The sequence below is a fragment of the Penicillium subrubescens genome (assembly GCF_028828155.1).
Source record: "Penicillium subrubescens strain IBT 31985 chromosome Unknown utg000010l_segment0_segment0, whole genome shotgun sequence".
NCBI lineage: Eukaryota > Fungi > Ascomycota > Eurotiomycetes > Eurotiales > Aspergillaceae > Penicillium > Penicillium subrubescens.
In genome coordinates, this window is record NW_026643160.1 from 1344097 (window position 1) to 1367745 (window position 23649).

At 49.3% G+C, this 23649-nt stretch overlaps 10 protein-coding genes across 10 annotated transcripts; 3 read left to right on the forward strand and 7 right to left on the reverse strand.

Annotated features, from left to right (window-relative positions):
• Nucleotides 1-974: 974 nt before the first annotated feature.
• On the reverse strand, nucleotides 975-1576 carry N7473_011639 (uncharacterized protein; the record flags this gene model as incomplete). Its single annotated transcript, XM_057157578.1, has 3 exons — nucleotides 975-1114; nucleotides 1198-1325; nucleotides 1419-1576. The coding sequence occupies 3 exons, from the start codon at nucleotides 1574-1576 to the stop codon at nucleotides 975-977; spliced, it is 426 nt and encodes a 141-aa protein (XP_057003428.1).
• Nucleotides 1577-3286: 1710 nt separating this feature from the next.
• Nucleotides 3287-3565, reverse strand: N7473_011640 (uncharacterized protein; the record flags this gene model as incomplete). The annotated part of the gene is made up of 1 exon (XM_057157579.1): nucleotides 3287-3565. One exon carries the CDS (start codon nucleotides 3563-3565, stop codon nucleotides 3287-3289), a length of 279 nt encoding a protein of 92 aa, XP_057003429.1.
• Nucleotides 3566-4749: 1184 nt separating this feature from the next.
• N7473_011641 (uncharacterized protein) lies at nucleotides 4750-6770 on the reverse strand (the record flags this gene model as incomplete). The annotated part of the gene is made up of 4 exons (XM_057157580.1): nucleotides 4750-5364; nucleotides 5567-5858; nucleotides 5976-6086; nucleotides 6145-6770. 4 exons carry the CDS (start codon nucleotides 6768-6770, stop codon nucleotides 4750-4752), a joined length of 1644 nt encoding a protein of 547 aa, XP_057003430.1.
• Nucleotides 6771-7922: 1152 nt separating this feature from the next.
• On the forward strand, nucleotides 7923-10322 carry N7473_011642 (uncharacterized protein; the record flags this gene model as incomplete). The annotated part of the gene is made up of 1 exon (XM_057157581.1): nucleotides 7923-10322. One exon carries the CDS (start codon nucleotides 7923-7925, stop codon nucleotides 10320-10322), a length of 2400 nt encoding a protein of 799 aa, XP_057003431.1.
• A 122-nt stretch (nucleotides 10323-10444) lies between these two features.
• On the reverse strand, nucleotides 10445-11758 carry N7473_011643 (alpha/beta hydrolase). Its single transcript, XM_057157582.1, has 3 exons — nucleotides 11492-11758; nucleotides 11268-11430; nucleotides 10445-11200 (listed from the first exon to the last, which is right to left on the reverse strand). Exons 1-3 carry the CDS (start codon nucleotides 11723-11725, stop codon nucleotides 10542-10544), a joined length of 1056 nt encoding a protein of 351 aa, XP_057003432.1. The 5' UTR covers nucleotides 11726-11758; the 3' UTR covers nucleotides 10445-10541.
• A 356-nt stretch (nucleotides 11759-12114) lies between these two features.
• On the reverse strand, nucleotides 12115-13184 carry N7473_011644 (uncharacterized protein; the record flags this gene model as incomplete). Its single annotated transcript, XM_057157583.1, has 3 exons — nucleotides 12115-12716; nucleotides 12787-13030; nucleotides 13116-13184. 3 exons carry the CDS (start codon nucleotides 13182-13184, stop codon nucleotides 12115-12117), a joined length of 915 nt encoding a protein of 304 aa, XP_057003433.1.
• A 1060-nt stretch (nucleotides 13185-14244) lies between these two features.
• On the reverse strand, nucleotides 14245-15877 carry N7473_011645 (uncharacterized protein; the record flags this gene model as incomplete). The annotated part of the gene is made up of 3 exons (XM_057157584.1): nucleotides 14245-15270; nucleotides 15326-15634; nucleotides 15689-15877. The coding sequence occupies 3 exons, from the start codon at nucleotides 15875-15877 to the stop codon at nucleotides 14245-14247; spliced, it is 1524 nt and encodes a 507-aa protein (XP_057003434.1).
• Nucleotides 15878-16236: 359 nt separating this feature from the next.
• On the reverse strand, nucleotides 16237-16826 carry N7473_011646 (uncharacterized protein; the record flags this gene model as incomplete). Its single annotated transcript, XM_057157585.1, has 2 exons — nucleotides 16237-16546; nucleotides 16777-16826. 2 exons carry the CDS (start codon nucleotides 16824-16826, stop codon nucleotides 16237-16239), a joined length of 360 nt encoding a protein of 119 aa, XP_057003435.1.
• Nucleotides 16827-18726: 1900 nt separating this feature from the next.
• Nucleotides 18727-21311, forward strand: N7473_011647 (beta-glucosidase; the record flags this gene model as incomplete). The annotated part of the gene is made up of 3 exons (XM_057157586.1): nucleotides 18727-18799; nucleotides 18851-20861; nucleotides 20909-21311. 3 exons carry the CDS (start codon nucleotides 18727-18729, stop codon nucleotides 21309-21311), a joined length of 2487 nt encoding a protein of 828 aa, XP_057003436.1.
• A 692-nt stretch (nucleotides 21312-22003) lies between these two features.
• Nucleotides 22004-23610, forward strand: N7473_011648 (fungal specific transcription factor domain-containing protein; the record flags this gene model as incomplete). The annotated part of the gene is made up of 5 exons (XM_057157587.1): nucleotides 22004-22043; nucleotides 22093-22483; nucleotides 22535-22662; nucleotides 22714-22756; nucleotides 22812-23610. 5 exons carry the CDS (start codon nucleotides 22004-22006, stop codon nucleotides 23608-23610), a joined length of 1401 nt encoding a protein of 466 aa, XP_057003437.1.
• Between the last annotated feature and the right edge of the window lie 39 nt (nucleotides 23611-23649).

Genomic DNA, 23649 nt, shown 5'->3' on the forward strand with positions numbered 1-23649 from the left:
ACGACTTGATAGTTTAATTATTGAGAACATTTTCAATTAACTCTCGATGGAATTTGAAATCTTATCAAAGGAAGGCCCAACTTGAAGAGGAAACTTTCCTCCCTATTGCTGTCCCATTTTCCTTCTTCTCTCCATCTCTACTTTGTCCACAATTTCTACTGCATCTTTTCTATTCTTCACCAGCCGTTGCGCGTATTCATCTTACCCACATTGTCACGTTGTTACGACCTAAGAACACTTGATTCCATATGAGCTCCAACTCCGCAGAATCCCGGGTTCTCGACGAGGCGATCGCGAACTAAAAACAAAGGCTCGATTCAATTTCATGCTTTCCATCATCATTGGCGTCTTCAACCTTGGTATCGCTATAACCGGTGAGGTAGCCCTCTTTTCGAAGCCCTAGCAACTTGAGAACTAACTCATGACGCAGGAGACACCCTGAGCTGGAGACACCCACTGACGCCGATCTGGGTGCATGGCATGTTGTTTTCCATCTTCCTCATTTTCTTTGGGTCCTTCTTTTGGTGTCTAGCGAACTCGTTCCGCTTGCACATGTTCATTATCCGCTGCAAAAAGAACATGTGCTTCTGACTCCCTAACTTTACGTCAAATCCAGCAATCAGCATGCATTCAACTGGATAGATTAACTGGATAAGCTAATATTGCTGGTTCCGGAGGCCCTCGAGTCCACTCTTGAAGGAGGCGCAAATCAAGCGACTCCTGAAACCTTAATGGCCAGAATGGTGAGCCGCGTCATACAACGAAACCCGCAATTCGGGCTACATCTAGATGATGAATGAAGAATGAAAGAAAGTTCTCCAAGGCAGGGCATACTGGTGAGAATGATGCCAACAAAACCCCGTAGGGACGTTGAATATCTGTAAAATCAAAAGAAAAAGAGGAAGGTAACAGGGAACCGAGCAAAGAGACCAGACCAAACAACGCGAACAACCAAAAGCATCACCTTTCAATCTTCACAGACGCGGTAAGCGCACAAGGGCCATGGGTGGAAGCCCGGGGATATCCACATTCTCGATCTCCAAGTCCACCGGGGAATCCTCCGAGGACGCGAGGGGTATGATCATGCGGGGCCGAGGGCCCAGGTCCTTTGGAACTACAGACAGACAATCTTGGTTAACTTATTCATGCTTCTCAAGCCAAGGCATACTTCAGACGAGCGGGTGTCGAATCACTTACCTTTCTTGTTGACCAAAGGCCACCACCACTTCTTGCCGTGGGCTTTGCGCCACTTTTGGTCGGCACGATACCAGTGGTCATGGAGCATGCTCCAAGGGTAGCTCTCGCGAGCTTGCTTTTGCCGTTTACTGTATGCATCAAATCAGCGTGACGATCTCGACTTGAAAGACGTCTCGAAGAACATCTCGAATGAATCTCGAATGACAATAATTTCGACTTACCAGAAGAGCCACGCAAGCAAACGGAAGAAAACAAACAGCGCGGCGAGTACGATGCATGTCTTGATCAATGTGCCTCTCCAGCCGTCTATCGAAACGCCCCGCTTGGCGAGGGTGCTCGTATGAGCGGTGAACCGGGAAACAGTGGGTGTAGGAGCCATTGTAGAAGAGCTTTCGAAAGAGGTTTAAAAGAGCTTTCGAAAGGCACCGAGGAAGGAACATGTGAAGAGTGAAGAAAGAAACAAAACTCCCAAGGACAATTACACTACAAAAGGAAATGTTAACGGATCACCGCGCAGACTATGGAAAAAAATGGGAAAGGGGAAGGAACCACCACACCGAAGTTAGAAGGAAAACGAACCATAGGACACCCTTGCCATTCTATGCTGAACAGATGGTGCAATTAGCAAGCCAAACAAATATGGAAATTTTCATAGACAGGCCTAGGGCAGAAAGTCAAAAGGGCTCCATTTTCTTTGCGGCCGCAACAGGGCGAATACGCAACTCGGTCTGTCTACACCAGGTAACCCTACGCTGTCAAATATCCCCATGTCTACGGACCCACATGCGCTGGACTTATCTTGATGAAGGGTTGCGGAATCGGCAGGAGGTAACAGTGAAAGGGTTCACGGCAAATGACCTTCTCGAAGCAAATTCAACAGGGAGTTTCCATACCTCGGGTTGTGAAATCGTGACCTCGAAAGAGATGTGCCTTCCGTGCAGGGACCTGCAGTTGAGGGATTTACGTCACCGTTCTGCCACGGAAGTTGAAAAATTGACACCGAAGTGGAAGTGGAAGGAACGCAACCTCCACGACCCAACCCAAAGTGTCGGCGGCCGCACTCCATTTACAAAATAAAAGTAACCAACAAACAGTGTCTCTGATCCCCCACGCATCATTGAGATCGAATCTGGATGGACCATTTTACCGTAGATATGAGGTTGAGATAAGGTCGGCTGTCAAGCATCAACCTGCCAATCACAGTAGAGGCGCCAGGATCAAGCCCTAAAATACCCGCTGACGTACCTGTAGATTCCTCAGGTTTGTTTACTTTTCAGCTTCATGGATCCATGGATCCTTTGTAACGACTCGGCCGTTTGATTAGAACATTTTCAACTAATTCTCGTTGAGATCTCATTCCTTATAGAAGGGAGACCCCAATTGAATCTGAAATTTAAGACATTCGCAATGCGAGCTACATGTAGATTCAAGATCCATACAAATCGACCAGAATTTGACCAGATCGGTCACATCAGACGTAAGAACAATCAAAACAACCCATGCTCACCTTAAAATAAGCGAAGTTACCGCCGTGATCTAGGAACCCAGGCGTACCTGCCCTGTGCTGGCTTCCAAGTCCATCAGTAGACCCCCCCAGGATCGTAGTTCTGTAAACTCCCCCAACTTTCACTGCGCCGACTCGTCTTTCTGAACGTCTTTCTGAATGTTTGCCTGATCGCCCTCGAAACCTATTCTAAAACCTCTTCACGAAGCTCATTTGAAACCTTTTTCGAAGGATTCCTCGAAATGGCGCCTATTGAGATTCGTGCCGCCGATGCGGCGAAGGGCGCGGCCATGCACTGGACGACAGGGCTGGCCTTGGGACTTCCTACGTTGTTGGTTGTGTTGGTTGGCGCTTGGCTCTTTATGTGGAACGTTCGGTACGTAAAGTCTCGTCCTATTTTTGGAGATGTCTTTGGAGATGTCTTTGGAGATGTCTTTGGAGATGTCTTTGGAGATGTCTTTGAAGATGTCCCCTGTGCCAGTAAGATTGTATTAATTCGCGTCTTGTAGCCAAAAGCACGAAGACGCCCTGGAAAACAACCCTGCCAAGTACATGTCGCACCTCTACCAAAAAAGGATGAAGAAGTTAGAGGAAGCTGCGAAGCCTAGAAAATGGTGGTGGCCTTTCGGGAAGAAGGATAGTAAGTAATTTCTTTGTGATGACCTTTGGGATGTCCTTTGTCATGTCCTTTATCATGTCCTTTGTCATGTCCTTTGTCATGTCCTTTGTCATGTCCTTTGTCATGTCCTTTGTCATGTCCTTTGTCATGTCCTTTGTCATGTCCTTTGTCATGTCCTTTGTCATGTCCTTTGTCATGTCCTTTGTCATGTCCTTTGTCATGTCCTTTGTCATGTCCTTTGTCATGTCCTTTGGGATGTTTCTTCGACTTGTCAAAGATGTATATACTAACATTGTTTGTCTACAGCCGAAACCAGCACTACGGGCGGCACGGGCGGGGAGGGCGTGACGCCCACGCCGGCCGAGCTGGAAGGCGGCACAGCAGGCATAGCAGCCATAGCTGAAGTGCCAGTAAACCGGGATTGGAGCAAGGACACCCCTCGGTTGCCGATAGTGATTGAGAACCCGAGTGATGGGCATGCTAAGCCTCGAGCATAGACGATGGATGTCCCGGGGAGCCCCCCTCTGGTCGTATTTCAACTGCCTGGGAAGATCTCTGGCCCTGCCGCCCCCGCCACTAACGAGTTTCTGGCTTCTTTCATTAGAGCCCTAGTTGGCAAAGCAAGCAAGGAGTAGACGGGTCATTTTGGGCGTTCTCATGTTGTTTCTTTCTTCCTGGTTCTCCCACCTACCCCGGAGCCGGCCGGAATGGTGGATTCGCCTTCTGATCTTCCTCATGCAGGCTGTCACCCCCTGCTGCCCATGTATACAGTCCCCGCCTGCCCTGGAGCTGACCAGGATGGCGTGAATGTCCTTTTGTGGAGTCATTTGTTTGGGTTCTGTTTGGATTCTTCGTGCGGTTTGGTGTTTCTTCCCGGTCTGGCCTTGTCCTGTGTCCGGTGTATTTTTTTTTTCTTTTTTCCTGTTGTTCTTATAGATATCCGTAGCTCCTACAGAGATTCATTGGCGTTTTGTCCAATCGTATACACTATCTTGGGCACACTCTTTTCTTTCTACATTGCTTATATCTTCAATACAACGTACGTTATAAGTACACATCGGGAAATGTTCAACAGAGGTGATGGTAGTTCTGGTAGTGTCTCTGGGAGTCCGGTGAAAGCCAGAGCGCTTGATTTTGCTGTTGTTGGTATGAAGTGAGACAGAAGATATACTCTACTGTAAAATTGTGATGTCCGGCAGAACAAACACCAGAGGTTTGAAGAACAATGGAATTGAGGTCTTTCAGGGAAAGGGAATGTAGTACGACGAGGACGCAACCGACGGCCCTTTGAAAAGTGACATCGATAACCAACAAATCGAAAAAGATGAGAAACACGAAGCAAGATGAAAAGTAAAACAAGAACCAAATTGTCACCCATAAGCAGCAAGAAAAATCCACATAAAGACGCACTCCTCAAAAAAAAGTCAATCTAAACATCAGTGAAGACAGGCCTTCCGAATCGCTTGACAGAACCCAAGTTTGGCAACGGCACTTTATCACGTCTTCCCGTGACAGAAATAAAGGTTCCTGGCGTAGGGAGAATTGGCGGAGGATCATTAACCAAGCCCGGTGTATTCCTCGGATGAACTCTCTTCAAGGCAAGATCACCCTTAAAATTAGCGGCATGTATCTGGTCAGTCCCATCTGGCGCAGATCCCATGTACAAGCGATGACGCAGCCAAGGGCCGTCGACTCTGTAATTTCCAAGAGACAGGTTCGCGCGGCCTTTGTTCACGGTTGTCCATGCCCGAGTCCACAGTGTCATGCGCAGGCGCTCCTTTGCTGGATCTTCCTCCTCGGTTACAATAGTGGCCTCGATGGCGACCAAAGGAACAATAGTAGTGTTGAGTGGCGTTTCTTCGTGGCCCGCACCTGTTATTTTGACGTAGCCTGCGACCTTGAGGAATGGGAAATCATACCCACCTGGCCCCATGATTCCTTGAATATCGTCTTCAAAAATACTCATGTCGCTTGCCCCGGTGTCGTGGAGGAACTCGAGTTCCGAGTAGTATCTGTAGCCTGGGAATCGAACATGGAACTTGTACTATGCTGATAGAAATCAGCTTCTTAGTAAAAGTGAATTGAATGGACAGATCCAAGAGAATGGCATACAAATTTCAAGTACTTCTGATAGCGATAGGGCCAGATGGTGACTCGATCATTTCTGCTCGATCCGTTGGGAGCCCCGATCTCAAGTGAATTACTGTTAGTCTCGTGTCGTTGAGTGCTTGGAATGGCTTACTTACGCCTTCAACCCAGAATGACTTGTGGCCAGAATTAGCCTTGTTGATGACTTCAAACTCGTCCCAATCAAATCGACGAGGCTCACAGAGCTGTTTCCCATTGGACCAGTAGGTAACAAGATCCGGAATCCACTCAAGCTTACCTGTTCGGTAAGCGTTGAGAATGGCATCCACATTTTCCTTCTCCGCGAGAGGATCATGGCCCCCATCAATTGCTTTCTTGATAAACTTGAGTGTATCAAGTCGCTCGTAGGTGGCTCTGCTGAGACTCTTGGGCTCGCCTTGCATCCATTTCCTGTGGAGTGGGTGAGTTAGCAATGATCACCAAGGACGCCGTGAGATATATTGTTTTCATGTCAAGACATGGAGAAAATATCTGCAAAATTTGAAAGATTCAAAAACAAACACTTACTCAACAGCATGCTTCACGTCCATGTACTCTCTCTTTCTCACCTCAAAGAAGTGAGGGTTGATGTTGTCCTGAATTCTCTCATCACATCGAGCGATCTGCGCATCGTAATCGCTGTACCAAAATCGTTAGTCTCCGTCAAATGAAGCTTGTCATCTTTCAAAAATCTTACTCAGGATCAAGATCAGGCTCATTAGAGTTCCATCCAGTCGGAAACTTCAGGGGATCAACTAGAGGCTCATCCCCTGGGTGTTGCCATCTTGGCTGCCTCTGGGGTCTTGTTGGTTTCCGTGCACCGCGCTTGTAGAGCTCCACGTATGAGACATCCAAATCCAATCGTTCGAGAATGATGTCTCTGCCAACAGTCGGATCTGTCAAAGGCCCTCTCGTACCTGGGAGCTCGATTTTTTCGCCTTGAACCGGTGTTTCTGTACCTGGACCCCCGGAATTGAACGGTACAAAAGGCTCAGGGTCGGGGTCTGTGGTGGGACCTTTTTTTAAAAACAGCGATGAATTCGGAAAGGGGCTGAGTCTAAAGTCCCCAGGTAAATCGTTGGAAAGGGGATTGAAACCCATTCCTATTCCCATATTGGGATATGGAGTTAGGACTTGTGCCTGCGCCTGTTGAAGTGACGTTGGAGGAGCAGCTTGCTCCTCTTCATCCCCGGACGTCTCGACTGGCTCCGACCCCGGCTCCTTTGCCCGTTTGGAGGAACTGGATTGCTCAGCTTCATCGCTGGACAAAGCTCTTCGCTTTCGCTCTGAGGTTGCGGGAGCTTCTCTGCGTGGTCTGGGCATTTTGCAAAAGATGATTGACTTGGCAGCCTTTAGACTTGAAAGATATGATCTTTGAGGAGACTCAGACCCAAGGTTTCAAAACAAAGTGAGTCTCGGTTTGATTGAAGAGAAAAGAAGAAGATGGAATTGCGGAGCGAAGTAGGAAATCCTTATAGCAAAACATAGACAAAGAAGAGACAGGAAGCTTCGAGCATCACGGCAGGTCCCAGCCAAACAAAGAAAGTACTCGATCGGCCAGGATCGAGCAAACCCTCAACCATGCTCCGGAAACCTTTCTTTCTCAATGAAAGAGAATAAACTGGAGTGCGAAAGTTTCTTGTAGAGGCTCCACATGCATTCTTTGACTCTCATGGTCCGGGGTGTCGATGCGCATTTTGGGTTCTCAGTCACGCTGTTTGAAAGAGACACATCATTCTCCGTGCTCGGATTCCGGGCCTTTAGGCCGTTCCTGTACATCCCATTTCCACCACCTAGTCACCACACATCCTTCAATTCGAGAACGCTGACTCAAACTCGCTTAGAACAAAAACGCGAGAGCCTCATCGTGCTTACCGAAGTAGACTTAGATGCTGTATTGGACCCTCGTGGCGTAGCGCGTTCCTGGGGGCGCGGAAGATCCACTTCCTCGCTAGGAAATGCCCGAAAATATCAGGAACAAACACGCGAGGCCGCATGGTGATAGGCGCTTGGCTCCGCTATCTTTTACCACGTTATCCTCCCAGAGGACCGCTAGTGACTAGTGTGCACGAGTCAGGAACTATTGATTTCCACATCGCGTAGTTGTGGCTAGTGTTCCCTTTTTCTGTGCTGCTAAAGTTGAAGCCATCGCCAATTTCTTCCATGAAAGCTAAGCGTAAGCCCCAAGTCCCAGACACAAATAGACAACCCGCCAATAGGATGTTGTGGAGAAAACGGCGACAAGTTGTAAGGGGATAATTCAAGATTTGGTATATAATTAAACGATATCGCTTTGAGAGTGGAAAAAGCAGTGTGTCGTTGTCATCTATGCTTTGCTTGGAAGTATAGCTGTATACCTTCATTTTCATTCCTTAGGCTTAATCGCCGTCCATTCTTTTTTATTGGACATCGTCCATCCACTCTTTCGCTCACACTCATTAAATCGATAGTCTTTAGGCTATCCCCACATTCACTATGAAGACCGCATGGGTCGCCGTCCTTCTGGGCGCTTTGCTTCAGGGACAATCCGCAGTGGCCCACAAGCCAGTCGATACCAAACCCTGCACCACCACCACCACCAGTGCCAGCACCGGCGTTGATTGCCACACAATCCCACAGAATCTCCTCATCAATCCATCCTATGAGACTGGCAAGATTAACCCTTGGGAGAAGCATTCTAGCTCAGTTTGCTCGCTTCCCCTCGTTGTTGTTAGCGACTCGTCGGATGATGGCAACTACGCCATGAAGATTGGGCCTCTCCCCGGCTACTGGGCAGTTCAACAAACCGTGAAGGGATTGAAGATTGGCACGACATACACACTGTCTTTTGACTACAAGCCTACATCTGGAACATCCTTTGATCTATTCCTTGAGCTCGATGACCATCTGCTGGCGACTACAGTCTCCCGTTATACCCCCGGTGCAGGCTGGAAGACCCTCTCCGCTACCTTCAAGGCGACTTCCAAATCGCATACGATGGTGATCTTGATCAGCTCCCGGGGTGGAACTCTCGAAGTCGACAATGCCAAGTTTATCGGTCCTGAGACCACCCAGGTGTGCACGACCAACACTATCAGCTCAACCCCGACAGTCGCTCCGACCTCCTCGGCCATTCCTTCATCGGTTGCGCCATCCACTACCCCTGCTCAAGTTGCCTCCTCAAGCACCGTGGTGGCATCTTCTTCGCCTTTCCAGTCTATCCCAGTCGTGGTGCCTACCTCCACGCCTGTGGTACTGTCATCCACCCCATTGGTGACGATCACTTCTTCGACTATTCCTTCGTCGCAGATCATTCCATCGTCTAGCCCTATCTCCTATACTCAAATTCCGGTGTCAGTGCCATCGTCGTCTCCTTCGGCGAGCCCATCGGCTCCCCCGTCATCAGCGATCCCGTCGTCGGTGGTTCCTTCGTCAGTGGTTCCTTCGTCAGTGGTTCCTTCGTCAGTGGTTCCTTCGTCAGTGGTTCCTTCGTCAGTGGTTCCTTCGTCAGTGGTTCCTTCGTCAGTGGTTCCTTCGTCAGTGGTTCCTTCGTCAGTGGTTCCTTCGTCAGTGGTTCCTTCGTCAGTGGTTCCTTCGTCAGTGGTTCCTTCGTCAGTGGTTCCTTCGTCAGTGGTTCCTTCGTCAGTGGTTCCTTCGTCAGTGGTTCCTTCGTCAGTGGTTCCTTCGTCAGTGGTTCCTTCGTCAGTGGTTCCTTCGTCAGTGGTTCCTTCGTCAGTGGTCCCGTCATCAGCGCCCTCATCCTCGGACGTGCCATCGTCGACGTGGTCTCCGATTAGCACCCCGCCTGTGTCAAGGAGGCCAATCTCCACGCCACCCTCGTCTGCCCTTCCCTCGTCTACTATTCCATCGACCACTTCTTCGTCTAAGCCTGTGCAGTCTTCTACCACAGTCGATTTCTCGAGCTCCTCAATTCCCTCCTCGGTTCCCGGAGGATCGTCTCCATCATCTGCGGTTACCCCGCCGGCATTCACGACTTCTACAGTTTACAGCACTAGCACCGCAACCATTACTGCTTGCCCATCGACAGTTACGGACTGCCCTGCATCTGACAAGACTACCTTCGTGACAACCCAGACTATTGCCGTCTCGACCACCGTTTGCCCTATCACCGAGACCAGCGCTCCCCAACCTACGGCCACAATTAGTCAGAACAATGGTGGAGAATTGACTACTTCCACTGTCTTCAGCACTCGCACTTCCACGATCACTGCATGCCCCTCCAGCGTTGTTGACTGCCCAGCAAGACAAAAGACCACATATGTCACTACCGAAATCATCCTAGTCTCTACCACAATTTGCCCTGTCGCTGCTTCCGAGGTCACATCCACAGCTAGTGTTGGTTCAAAGCCAAACGGTTCCTCCGGGGATGTTGTCACCTCAACTGTATTGACTACCCGTACGGCCACGGTGACCGCATGCCCATCAACAGTCACCAACTGCCCCGCCACTGCAAAGAGCACATTTGTCACCACAGAGACCTTGGTTGCGTCCACTATCATTGTGACAATTGAGACCAAGCCGACTGCGACCTCAATTCCTGCCGTGGCTACCGGCGCAGCCTCTGGCTCAAACAGCAATGGTTCCAACGGTACTGGAGTTGGCGCTTCAGGAAGCAAGAACACTGGTGTCGCGCACATCCAGGCGGGGGCATCGAGCTCGGCTACAACTTTGCACCGTGTCTCCTCTACTCCAGTGGCGTCAACCCTGCGTTCCACTTCAACCGCCTCGTCCGCTTCGCAGAAGACTGGCGCGGCAAGTGGAACCACTGCTGTTTCTGGGCCAGTCTTCACCGGTTCTGGATTCTCGGTATTGAAGACGATTCCCGTCTATGACATGTTGTTGGTGTTTGTTGTTTCTATTTTCTTCCTTTCTTAGGGTGCATCATTTCCTGATGTTCCTTTGTTGATATTCCATCGACTATCTTTCGAGCTCTCTTTTGAGAGGCGAAGGCGGTTCGACTTGATTGAATCGCTGTACATAATAGTATTATAATATTTACCGCATCACGAGACATATTCTTACACAATGAATTGTTTTTCAAGTTGATTGTCCTGCCATAGTTATTAAGTTCTGACGTTGTATTGAGATTTGAGACTATTTAGTCTCTCCTAACGCCTGACTGACGATAACCTTTAGCTCAGCAATTGCAGCCCGAACCTGATCCATCGCCGGAGTCTCCTCTTCCAGAAAACTGTTCGCTTCAAACAAATGCGGTTGTCCTTCAGACATGAAGAATCTCGCCTTTTCACCAAGCTTGCTTGCAGCTGAGACACACACATCCTTATCAACATCCACATCAGCATCACCTTGAATATAGATAGTCGGAGGCCATGCCTCCCACTTTTCACCCCTTTCCAAAGCCCAGTCAAACCCAGGGTCAACATCGCCGACTATACCACCGAACGCATTCTCGTAGAGGAAATAGTCATAGAGAGTATCCCGCTTCTCAATTTCCTTTTCAAACGCAGATTTCTCTGCAGGGGCCTTTGGGTGAACATAGTCCGAATTCTTGGCTGTGGATGAAGGCAATAGCATCGCGGGATAGAAAGCCCAGGGCTCGTATTCTGGTACGGATCCAACGATGACGGGGCCATTGAAGAAGTGTTCTACTTCACTCTTTGGGATTGGATGTGGTGTGAGTTGAGTAGACGAGTGGAAGAAGGGGTGGTGAAATGTGGCGATTCCACTGATAGAGAGTAAAGCCAAGGGTGGAGGTTGAAGATGATGGGGTACCAAACTCGCCATGAACAGTCCTTTATCATAATTAGTCCTCACTCTCAAATTTTCGGAAACTCAACATCTTGGAGGGATTCTTTTTACCGGCACTGGCACCGCCAACAATGACCTGTCTGTCTACACCGTCACCCAGCTTCCTGGCAAATTGATATGCGGCCGTGACATCCTCGAGCAACTCCTTGCCTCCGATCGGAGGGACAAGTCGATAGCTGGCGCTAATCAACGGCCACTTTTGATCATAACATGTCTAAGAGATTGAGAAGGTCAGTCTCGATGTACCTTTCCTAAGTACAGAATATGCTTCTCACCTGCACAAGCCAAGGAGGGACGCAGGTCCGATTCCCTCCTACAAGGCCACCGGCATGAAAGAAAAGAAAGACAGGTGCATCATTTGCATAATTGATGGCATCATATACATCGCATTCGAGCGGTATGCCATGGTGCGCATACTGGTATGTGATCTTTCGAAGTGGTTCCATTTTGATGACTTTGTCCTCAACAGTGTTTGATGAACTCAAAGATGAGATGGACACCAGAATCATGCAGCTACTTTATATACGAAACGCATCCTCAACACTCCAGTTAAGGTTGCATTTCATCTTATCACTAGGTAAGCAATCCTCGTGTTCCAAACATCCTCGTAAAAGCGGGGGAGTGGGGTTCTTAGGGAAATTGGGCCATACAGGAGAACAGTTACACCCCGACTAGTCTGATTCAGAACATTATCCCGCCATGAAATCAGTGATAAGCATTGTTTGTTTAGTTTGTGTAGTTTGCTTGGCCTCAACAAGTCAGTCAAATCATTACTATAACCAGGAAATGTCTGTGACTCACGAGCTAAGGCAGGCAATTCATGGAATTCAAGGTATCGAGATAATCCCAAATCTATAATCCAACGACGGCAAGGGACCGGAGAAAATAAATGGTCGTCTTAAACATCCTGGCCTCCTCCATACCAAAGACGACCCCTCCGAATTACAAGTCCCTTATCCTGCCCAACAACCCATTCACCCTCCTTCGGATAGCTACCATCAGCCTTTGGCCAATAACGACTTTCCAAGGTGTCGTTGATCTGACCAATCTTCTCAACAAGTAATTTGACTTGCGATGGATCGAGCTCATCTCCTCCCTCCGCATTCTTGACAAAAAATCCATCCTGGTTGATGAACCGTGCAATGGTAACATGAGCGGATGGAACGATATACCGTGACGCAACGGGGAGACCAGTTTGTCGCACCAAGTCGAAAATATCCCGGCGGAGGTGATGATAAGTATATTGGTCATCATGGCCGTCAGAGGCTCCTTCGCCTGCAGCGGGGGCGAAACTGAGGGCAAGTGCCGAAGAGTCAAAGCTCACCATGGGCTTCAGGAGCCGGGTTTGATGTTTCAGGGGATATTCTGAAATGTCTGCCTCGGTGACATTCTTTGACGATTTCAAGGTTTGGACAATTTCCTCGATCTGGTCCTCTGTTAAAGAATGGGCTACTTCCAGGACGGTGGTGTGAAGATTTCCAGATGGCATCAACCAAAGAGCTATCGGCGGCGAATCAGTCGATATACTTTGACTTCGGGGATTTGACGAGAGTGTACGCAATTTACTTACATGGAGCAACATCTCTTAATTCGCTTTGAACAAAAGCGATCAAGCCTCGAATATGAGGAGAGGGCCTAGCCCAAATAACGAGGCAATTGCGAGGATCGAGATATCCCTCTTCCTTTGCAGGACCGTCAAGTCGACGCAGAATCTCATCTATAGACCAGCCTGGGAAGTCTTCCGCCAGGATCTTTGCATTTTGTTGCGCATTCCGATTCGTGCGATGGGTTTCATAGCGCGATTGCAATTGAGCCTTTCAAGTCCGGACGTGACTAACACTCAGCGCCAGTCATGCCGGAGATATAGACCAAACTTATGAAATGTAGGAACTAACTCACCGGATCATCATTCGACTCCGCAATCAATACCTGGAAGGGATTGTCTGCTGAGATTGACGGGGTAGCCATGCTGACTGCGGAATATAACTTTGTGTCTTTGCTATAGGCCTTCTGTCTACTTAGGTCACTGAGGTATGTTATACTTCCAATGCCAAGCCTAATTTCCCAGTACGCGCAAACTGACTCACTTTGCGGGTCTCAACTACTGTATCTCTTCGGGTAGAGGTCAAAAATAGTCAACATAGCCACCCCCCTTGCGGGGATGCTTACCAATCTTGCACCAAATCTTTCACGAAGGGCGTGAGATTCCACTTTGACAGGACCCTGTGGGGAATGATCTATAGCGACATTGGTTTCGAAGCCTGAAACTCCAGCAGTCAATGTATGAAATAATATAGAATCGTTATTTTCGAAATTTTACATACTCTACTCTGGCATGTAAATAGTATAGTGGAAGACCCACCGGCGGAGACTAACGGTTTGTTCAGTCGTCAGCATGATCAATTCGGATTCTCTAGAATGTGGTCATGAATATCTCCTAGCGAAAAAAGCTGCAGGCTTGAATGTTAGGGTAAAGGTCATTTGAGTCCGGCTAAACCTCCTTCGAGATGTTGACTAGGTACAATCGGGCTACAATATGAAAGAATCCAGTTTCTGAATAGAGGGTATCTTCGTAATCCAGGTGTCTCTAGATTGAGGCTTCTCGCATGACACGCTAAATTTACCCCTTTGGGATAATGCCAGGAACACAAACATCGAATCCTTTGCATCATACATGCCAGACTCTTGCAGTGGAGTTCTATAATTTTGGACCCCGACAGATTTCCAAAATTATCTTATCCGTCACGAAGTTTGAACAATAGACCGAGAAAAAAACTCGGCCCATGAAGGATGATGGCTCAAAAGACATCTAGAAAGACCTTTGAAAAATAGAATTTGAAGCGTATTTGGGGGTATAGCATGTCGTGCGAGAAGATCCCGCCTAAGTCTAATCTTTCTTTGGAGATTAAGCTAGACATATTTGTAGGCAGGCACCAAATGGAGACTGGAGACGCTGTGGAGCAGAGCAGTCATTCAAATTCGATTAAATCAAAGCACTCGGCGCTCTCTGGGGCCGTAATTCATCCAGTCAGAATCGATACCTAAACCCTGGCGTTTTCCAGTCCGTGATATCTTCATAGTCGTTTGAAACCAATTGAACCTGATTCACCATTTGGCCAACGTTCTTCGCGTTCGGATCAACATCTAAAACCTTACCACCACCGACTGCGCCGGCATTCCCAGCACTTCCTTCAAAGCCCTCCACTCGCACGCGCTGAGCATTCATCCACTGCAAATAAAAGCGCAACGCCAGTGCAAGAAGCACAGCCAGTGAATAGCAAATCATGATTGCCCGGAACGCGGTGTTATATGTGGGGGCTTCACGGCTGAGGAAGAATTGGGGTCCTGAAATATTTCCTGCACAGTATGCCAGGAAAAGCAAAGCTGTCATGGTCATTTTCTTCGTCACTCCGCGATAATTGGCCTGTACTAGCGACATTGTGAGTGGCATTGCGGCTGGGCCAGTTGAAAGAAGGAAGTAGCCAAATAATTGAACCCCCAGCACAACGTGAGAACGAGAGTAAATGATCGCACTGCCAATGACACATGGAAGGATGACTGCAATGATTAACAGACAGTTCATTTGGCGGAAACGACCAGCAAGCCAGCCGGAGCCAGTGATCGCGGTCACAGTGATAAGAGAGTAAGGGATAGTGATCAACGTCGACTGGAGACTCGTAAATCCAAAAGATTTGATCACCAGGTTTGCAAAGTTTTGGGTCCCTCCATTCGGAATCTGCGTAAGAATTTCCAATCCGAAAAGGAGCCAGGTTTTTGGATCCATAAGGCATTCGACAACCTGATCCCATTTCCACGCAGTCTTCTCGGTCGCACCCGTGCCAGCGATGACAGCTCGATTAGCTGCGAACTGACGCTCCTCTTCTGTGAGAAATTTGGCACTCGAAATGGAATCCGGGAGCAACATCCAGATGGCGAATGCCCAGAGGAAGGTCATAATCCCGAGGACGATGAACATCCACCTCCAGGGCCTGACATGATCATCGGCATGTCCCAGTCCATATGCAATAAGACTAGCAGCAATCCCGCCAACACTCTGAAAGCGACCAATCAGTTTACATCATGAGCCTAATAAGACCGAAAACACGTACGTTGCCAGCAAACCACATGCCCGTCCTCGTGGGGATCTCATCGCGCGTATACCAAGTCGACGTGATGAACATAAATGCCGGAGTAATAGTTGCCTCGGCGACTCCAAGTAGAAAGCGAACCGTCATGAGGCCAGCAAAGTTGGTACACGCCGCAGTGAGCGCAACCACAGCGCCCCAGAACAGGGTGTTGGCAGTCAAATATTTGGCAGTCGGCAGGCGGGCAATCAGCAGCGTAGTCGGATATGCCCATGCTAGATAGCCAAAGTAGAAGATTGAAGAGACCCAGCTATACTGTTGCCCCACTAGGCCCTGATACATCAACAGTCAGCACTTGAACTTTCAAATCGTGAACGAGGATCTTACCGTATCTTCGGATAGACCAAAGACAGAGGCGCTGGAGAGAATTGTCTTGTCCATGAAGTTGAGCATGTACGTGAAGAATAACAAGGGCACGAGTCGCATGTCGATCTTGCGTAACACTCGCTTCGCCATGGCGATGTCAGTTCCCTGTTCCGCCGTGGACTGGTCGACGGCAGCGCTGGACTCTGCCATGATGAGAAGGCGCTATAACTGCAGAAAATATTCAACAGATGACTTCACAAGTCTCTCGGATTAAAAAGAAAGGTGGGAGACTTGTTTGTGTTATTTCTCTGAATGCCTATCCCTGTCTTATCTTTCCCCGCACTTCCATTGGCTCGGTCGAACCCCGCGCGTCCCACTGAACATTATCACAGATAGAGTACGCAGTAGTAATCAAGATGATAGTAAAGCTGCTCACTCGGGAAGTGATCGGCTCTGAGAGCACAGCGTAAAGTATTCAATCGGCCGAAAAGTCATTATATTGGCAGAAGCTAGGGATCGATTGTGGATGCCATGATGAGAGAACCAGCTCTCACCAACGACCAGTAATTTTAATACTGCTCTATTTCGACGAAATCAAGTGGAATCTCAGTTGTTTCGACGATCTCGAGTGGAATCCCCGTTTGAACACTCAAACCCTGGAGCTGCTCCTTCGCTCTAGTTGACCATTGATTAGTGTCCGAATCAATCCATTCGAGCAGCAGAGTAATGCGTTTTAGATATGGTGTTGTCCCCTCCCTCATGAATGACTCCAGAAGCTCCAGGATGGTGTAATTCTTCCATTCCCACAGAAGCCATTCTTCCAGGTAATCGCAGTTTTGCAGCCCTAAGTCATCCGTAATGGTCAGGAACTCAACGTTTCTAGAGATAACATCCTGTAACCGTTTCGTTCTATCCTCTGCGAGTCCAACTAGAAATGCTAGAGGGATTTGGAGTTTCTTGATCCGGTCAAATTTTGACAAAGCTGTTAATGAGCCCACTGCTTGTAACCCAGGGTAAAATTGATCACCAACTGCAGCTGCAGGCTGGACATCGGCCGTGATAGTCAAATTCGTTAGAGTTTCTTGGACGTGAGACAGAGCCGTACCGACCTTATCAAGGTCCAAGGTCTAGGTAACAGCATGGCCATCCCAAACGCCATTGTCTTAATACCCACTTCCAGCGTTGGGTTTCAAGGTTCTTTGTCACAGCGAGGATTTCCCCTAGATATCCTTCGCGAATATTCTTTAGATCAAGGGATTTAAGCTTTGATGGGATAGGTGCGTGTGCGTGTGGTGTAGGCCATGACCATTTCTCTAGGTTATCGATTGAAGGGGATATGTGTTGAAGATTTGGTAGATAGAAGAATGGTAGGATATTCGCAGTATTCTTAGCCTTCCGGTCGTATGCATAATCTCGAGACTCACAACGAACAAAAGATAGTTCTTGAAGATGCTAAAATTGGCTAGCTTGGAAGTGCCCAGCTTACGAGTGCTAGGCTCGCAGATTGCTGATCGGAGCACTGTACCAATGAGAGCACTCTGTCATATAAAAGAAATGCCAAGATGCAGATATCTTAGGCTTGAGAGCTGTGCTAACAGTAGCGCGACAAGAGCATCGACTGAGCCATCATGGAGCTCCCGAATCCACCAGTCTTTGCATGAGACTGGGAGTCCAGTCCGTCGGATGAACGCGGTCAGTTCATCCAGTTGATCCGTAGGAACGTGAATCCTAGGAAGTTTGAATCGAATAGAATGTAAGGCCCAGGCCTTACTGTCCAAGTATAGGCTTCTAGTGTGAGTCGTGATGGAGATCCGATAGGGATCTCCCTCGAGGGAATCCCCGGTCGGGATTTTCCTAGAGGATGATTCCAGGGCCAAGTTGATTGTTCTGCTTCGGCCTATTTAGGCCCCCCTTCCTTTGTTTTTTTTTCTTCTGCAGAGATAGTTCTCCAAGTATTCGAACTAGGTTGTTCCTCTCTCCTGCTTCCTTGCGTAGTGGCGATAGATCGCCATCAAGTCGCTAGCTGAGGTTAGAAAGCAGCGTTCGTAGCAGCTGGGTGATTGGCGGGAGGTCCTCAAGGCGAGAGTAGTAGTCAGGGTTTTTATGCCAGATAAACTAAATTTTCAAGTACAGTAGCGGCTCAGCGATTATTCGGAATGTTTTATTCACAAGGCAAAGTGCGTAGAAATCAGAATGTGACAGTCAATTGAATATCAGACGTAAGATTTCTGCAGGGCAGTTATTCAAGTTGCATGTTGATTTGCTTATCTAAATAGATTAGTCCTGTAGGAATTTGATTCACCGCGTTGACAACATACAGGTTCCATCTCCGGTTCCAGCATGGCTAGAACAAATTCGTCTTTCGAGTTCGAGTACACAACCTGACGGAAATTGACCGAACTTTGTAATTGTTCTTCTTCGGGATCCAACATGCCGTGAAATGGGGCATGGTGCATGGCACGTGTTTAGTGAGTCAGTGCTGATCATTGCGACTTCGGGACAACCAGTCATGTGATCAATTCTCAACTTTAGTTGCCTGAGGCCTCTCACCTGTTGATGCCTGGAGGGCCAATTGCAGTATCAAAGCCAAATAAAGTCGCAAGTAGTTCCATAGAAAAAGGAATGAAGCCAACTGAATAGAATACAAAAGGGAAGATTTGAAGGTGGTCACGCTCCATGAGTCCACAGTGAGCCATGGCGAGCCACTGTAAAAGCACATGATTCCCCCACGGGCCCACCCTGATAGAGCGCGTGGAATCCGTGGATAAGAGCTGGGAGGGGTCATTATTGCGGGGATACTCGCAGGTCCCCACCAAGCCGGGGAGTCTCCGCCGTCAACGCGTCGCTGCCACACTGAACGTCTCGGGATGTCGGAGACTCGGGGGAATAGCGTGCATAGGTTCCATCAAAACATTAGTTGGAGGTGAAACAAGATCGAAGCGGTGGAATTAGCAAGTATTTATATGTAGTCAATACATAGTCTGCTCCTGTTCGCTCTGCGTAGAGGTTACAGGCATAGATTTCTTTCTTTATTGAAACTGTTTTTTTCAATGTTCATCATGCCGGAGACATTCGATGTAGAGCATGTTCTAGCAAACATCAGCGACCAGGACAAGATCGCTCTTTTATCCGGTAAGTCAGAGACGGATTCTTTTGAAGCTCTCATCAGCTAACACAAAGCAGGGATTGATTTCTGGCATACACATCCTATCCCCGAACTGAACGTCCCCTCGATTCGCGCCACCGACGGTCCCAATGGTATCCGGGGCACGAAATTCTTTGCCGGCATCCCCGCCGCATGTCTGCCCTGTGGCACAGCTCTGGGAGCTACCTGGGACCGAGATCTGATATACAAGGCCGGGCAGCTGTTAGGCGAGGAATGCATTGCGAAAGGCGCGCATTGTTGGCTAGGTCCAACAATCAATATGCAACGAGCTCCTACCGGTGGGCGCGGATTCGAATCGTTCGCGGAAGATCCGCATCTCTCGGGCATTCTGGCAAAGTCAATCATCCTCGGATGCGAAAGCAAAGGGGTCATTTCCACGGTGAAACATTTCGTGGGCAATGACCAGGAACATGAACGCCGGGCGGTGGATGTGCTTGTCACTCAGCGAGCCTTGCGCGAGATCTATTTACGACCCTTCCAGATTGTGGCCAGAGATGCGAAGCCCGGTGCGCTCATGACCTCGTATAATAAGATCAACGGGAAGCATGTGGTGGAAGATGCGCGCATGCTCAATCTGATCCGTGAAGAGTGGAAGTGGAATCCATTGGTTATGAGCGATTGGTACGGGACCTATACAACCATCGACTCCATGAATGCGGGCCTGGACCTGGAAATGCCGGGTGTGTCTAGATATCGGGGGAAATACCTCGAGTCCGCCATACAGGCTCGATTGATCAAGCAGTCAACGATCGATGCACGAGCGCGAAAGGTGTTGGAATTCGTGAAGCAGGCGAGTCGTGCCCAGGTGTCAGAAGAGGAACGAGGACGGGATTTCCCAGAGGATAGAGCGTTGAATCGCAAAATCTGTGCGAACAGCATCGTCCTCCTCAAGAACGAAGGCATCTTGCCCCTTCCGAGGGAGATTAAAAAGATCGCCCTGATCGGATCGCACATGAAGACTCCCGCCATATCGGGGGGTGGTAGTGCGTCACTTGAGCCATATTACTCGGTCTCATTATACGACGCCTGCAAAGAAGTACTTCCCAACGCAGAGGTGCTCTATGAAGCGGGCGCATACGCCCATAGGATGCTCCCCGTGATCGACCGTCTCCTGGGCAATGCTGTTATTCATTTCTACAACGAGCCGATGGGCAAGGAACGATATCTGATCAGCACTGAGCCTGTATCGACGACGGCCTTCCAGTTCATGGACTATTATGCTCCAGGCCTCAACCGAGGGCTCTTCTGGGCCACACTTATTGGCGACTTCACTCCCGACGCATCCGGGATCTGGGACTTTGGCCTGAGTGTCTTTGGTACCGCCAATCTCTACATTGATGATGAGCTTGTGATCGACAACACTACGAGCCAGACGCGCGGGACAGCCTTCTTCGGCAAAGGCACCGTTGAGGAACCGGGCTCGAAGGAATTAGTCGCCGGGACTACATACAAAATTCGGATCGAGTTCGGCTCTGCCAACACCACCACAATGAAAACAGTGGGTATGGTGAATTTCGGTGGTGGCGCCGCAAGTCTTGGGGCCTGTCTACGAATGGACCGGGATGAAATGATCGAGAACGCCGTGAAAGCAGCCACGGAGGCCGACTATACCATTCTTTGCACTGGCCTCAATAAGGACTGGGAATCTGAAGGGTTCGATCGTGAGCACATGGATCTGCCCCCGGGGGTTGACCGGTTGATCTCGAAGGTGTTGAAGGCCGCCGCAGACAAGACCGTCATCGTCAATCAGTCTGGTACACCAGTTACTATGCCGTGGGCCGATCAGGCCCAATGCATTGTGCAGGCCTGGTACGGAGGTAATGAGACAGGTCATGGAATTGTCGATGTCCTGTTCGGAGAGGTCAATCCATGCGGAAAGCTGCCCTTGTCCTGGCCGGTGGATCTGAAACATAACCCAGCCTATCTGAACTACGCCAGCGTGGGTGGCCGAGTGCTGTACGGCGAGGACATATATGCAGGCTATCGATTTTATGAGAAGACCGGACGAGAAGTCCTCTTTCCATTCGGGTGAGTTCGTTCCTTCGTCTCCTATTTCTCATCTAACCATATTATAGTCACGGCCTCTCATACACGACCTTCAAGGTCTCACCGAGTGTGACTATCGCCCCAGATATCTTCAATATGGACAGTCCTACGGTCGCCACCGTACAAATCAAAAACACGGGGAAACTAGCGGGCGCCCAGATTCTCCAGCTGTACATCTCTGCCCCCGAATCCCCAACGCCGCGCCCAAGCAAGGAACTACACGGTTTCGAAAAAGTATTCCTACAACCTGGGGAAGAAAAGACGGTTGACATCCAGCTGGACCGATATGCGACCAGCTTCTGGGACGAGATCGAGGACATGTGGAAGAGTGAGCAAGGAACGTACGAAGTGTTGATTGGAACCTCCAGCCAGGAAGTGGTGGCCCGGGGTAAGTTCCAAGTGGATCGCACCACCTATTGGCGGGGACTCTAGAGTCTAAAGGATGACATCCCGCTTCGTTTGGGTCAATTGCCCGGCTAAAATGAGGCCGCCTTGGCTTGATTGGAGGAATGATTCAGCCATGATTCGGCTAGCGATATCACCAATCACCGACATCGTCGTTTTTTCTCTTGGCCGTTTTACCAACATAATCATCTCATCTGAGTATCCCGGTGTCCAACTGCAGGAAGCCCCAGCCCGGAAGAATGGACACTTCGTCAACTGCGCGACCTCGCAAGCATACGCGGGTGCTCACCGCATGCGATGCCTGTCGTCTTAGCAAGACTCGATGCGACTCGGCACGGCCGGTGTGTGCCAAATGTATCCAGCGGGGTGTAGCGTGCGAGTATCCCGATACGGATGCCATCTCAGTGTCGGTTCCCATAGAGATGATTTCTTCCCACTAGCCGATGCATTTAATAACCATCAATTCGATCTAAAGTCTAGAGACATGGGGAGCAAGAATCCTAGAGGCAGTAGAACGTCAAGAACGGCTTCTGTCAGAGAATCTATCGTTGAAGCGGGGTCCTCCTCTCTTTTCGCAACAGGCATCGCCATCACCAGTGGATGAAGTAGATCCCGAGTCAATCTCACGCAATGATGCGCCCAATACGCCTATTACCGGGTCGGACATGATTCTTAGCTGGCCTATCTTTCCGAAAGAGAAGCCTGTATCGACCTTTCCAATGACATCGTATTCCGAGAAGCCAGATCGCTTTCAGACGGGTATGTGGTTGCATGCTATCCCGGAATTAGATACTAATGGCTCTTGCAGCTCTACCAAGCTTAGATCCTCAAAGGCTCCTCGAACTACGCGAAATTTTTATGACCAAGATCTGGACCAAGAATCCGATCGTTGAACCAGACCAGCTGGACTTTTATATCGCTCGAGTGCTGGAAAATGGCATTGACTGGTCCGCCTCGTCGTGCTTGGTGCTGCTTATCCTTGCGCTTGCAGCGATCTGGGGGAATTATCCTGACGACGAAACCAGAGAGCTCTCTTCTAATGCACCATCTTTCAGTCCGCCGCTCACCTACGTGACGATGTCAGTTCCGGAGCACCGAATGAAGGAGTCGTTGACCTTCCTTTCTATGGCGCGGAAGCGCATCTCTACTGCGTACCTCGATGATACCTTACTGGGAGTGCAGTGTCTCTGTTTATTCGGGTAAGCTCCATCTTTACTGCTACGGAAGACGAATGTCTAACTCCTTTGTAGGATTTGGTATCAATATAATATCGAGCCGATTCCGGGCTGGAAAATGTTCCGGACAGCATCCATGCTGTGGCAAACGTATCGCTTGAAGCACCGCGATGGAAAGACTATAAGAAGCGCACAGGAAGAGAGTGGGTGGTCTGAATCTCTCCAACCCGGGAATATGTCTAACTCCTCTACAGGTTTGGAGCAGCGGCTCTATTGGACATGCTTAAAATCCGAATGGTATATATACGCCATAGATCTCCAAGTCCCAACGCACATGACTGACATATATCAGCGAGGTTCGATATGAACTAACGGATCTACCACCCTGTGACCTCAGCCTCTCCGACTTTCCTTATTCTCTCCCGAGCTTCCCCACGAGGCAACCATCCGAGAATAGCCCTGGGTGGCAGTTTTCCAAACCCTCATCTATAGACCTCGAAGCAGTATCTTCCTACTATTACCTAGCCGAGATATTCTTGCGCAGGCTTCTCAACCGGGCCCGCAATGCCGTGCGTGTGCTCTCTCCAGATATCGATCTACCGACCATCAAAGTTCTGGCAGAAACTCTAACGCAGCTCGAAGGTCAACTCCAGCAGTGGGTAGACTGTCTGCCACATACACTCCGGTTCAACATGCCTCTTGAATCTGCCCCGGGGCCGAAGGAGGGTGAGCTGATGAAGCTAAGCCGTGAGCGATACGTCGAGGTGCGCGAACTGCTTTGCCGCGCGTATCTATACCTGTGCATCCATGTACCGCTGGACCCAGGGATGGCAGCGCTATATGGGGTCAAAGCGAGCGAAGCACTTCTTTTGGCAGTTTATCGCATCCAGACTGAAGTGCCATTCTTCCGGCATCCGGGATCATGGGGAGCATGCCGAGTCCGGTTCAACCATGCGCTTTGCCTGATTGCGGGATTTCGCGCAAAGCTGACGCATCGCCCCTCAGCTGAATATGTGACTGTTCCTCCTGACTGGGCGGACTGTGTGCGGGCGGTGATTGAGCGGTTGAAGATCTGGGGCGAGGAAGGTGGTGGGATTAAGGAGTTAAGTGTGCTCCTGGAGTGGCTGATGCATAACAGTTTGGAAATGTAGTATAAAACAACGTAAGATGTGCATCTGTTTATCTCATCT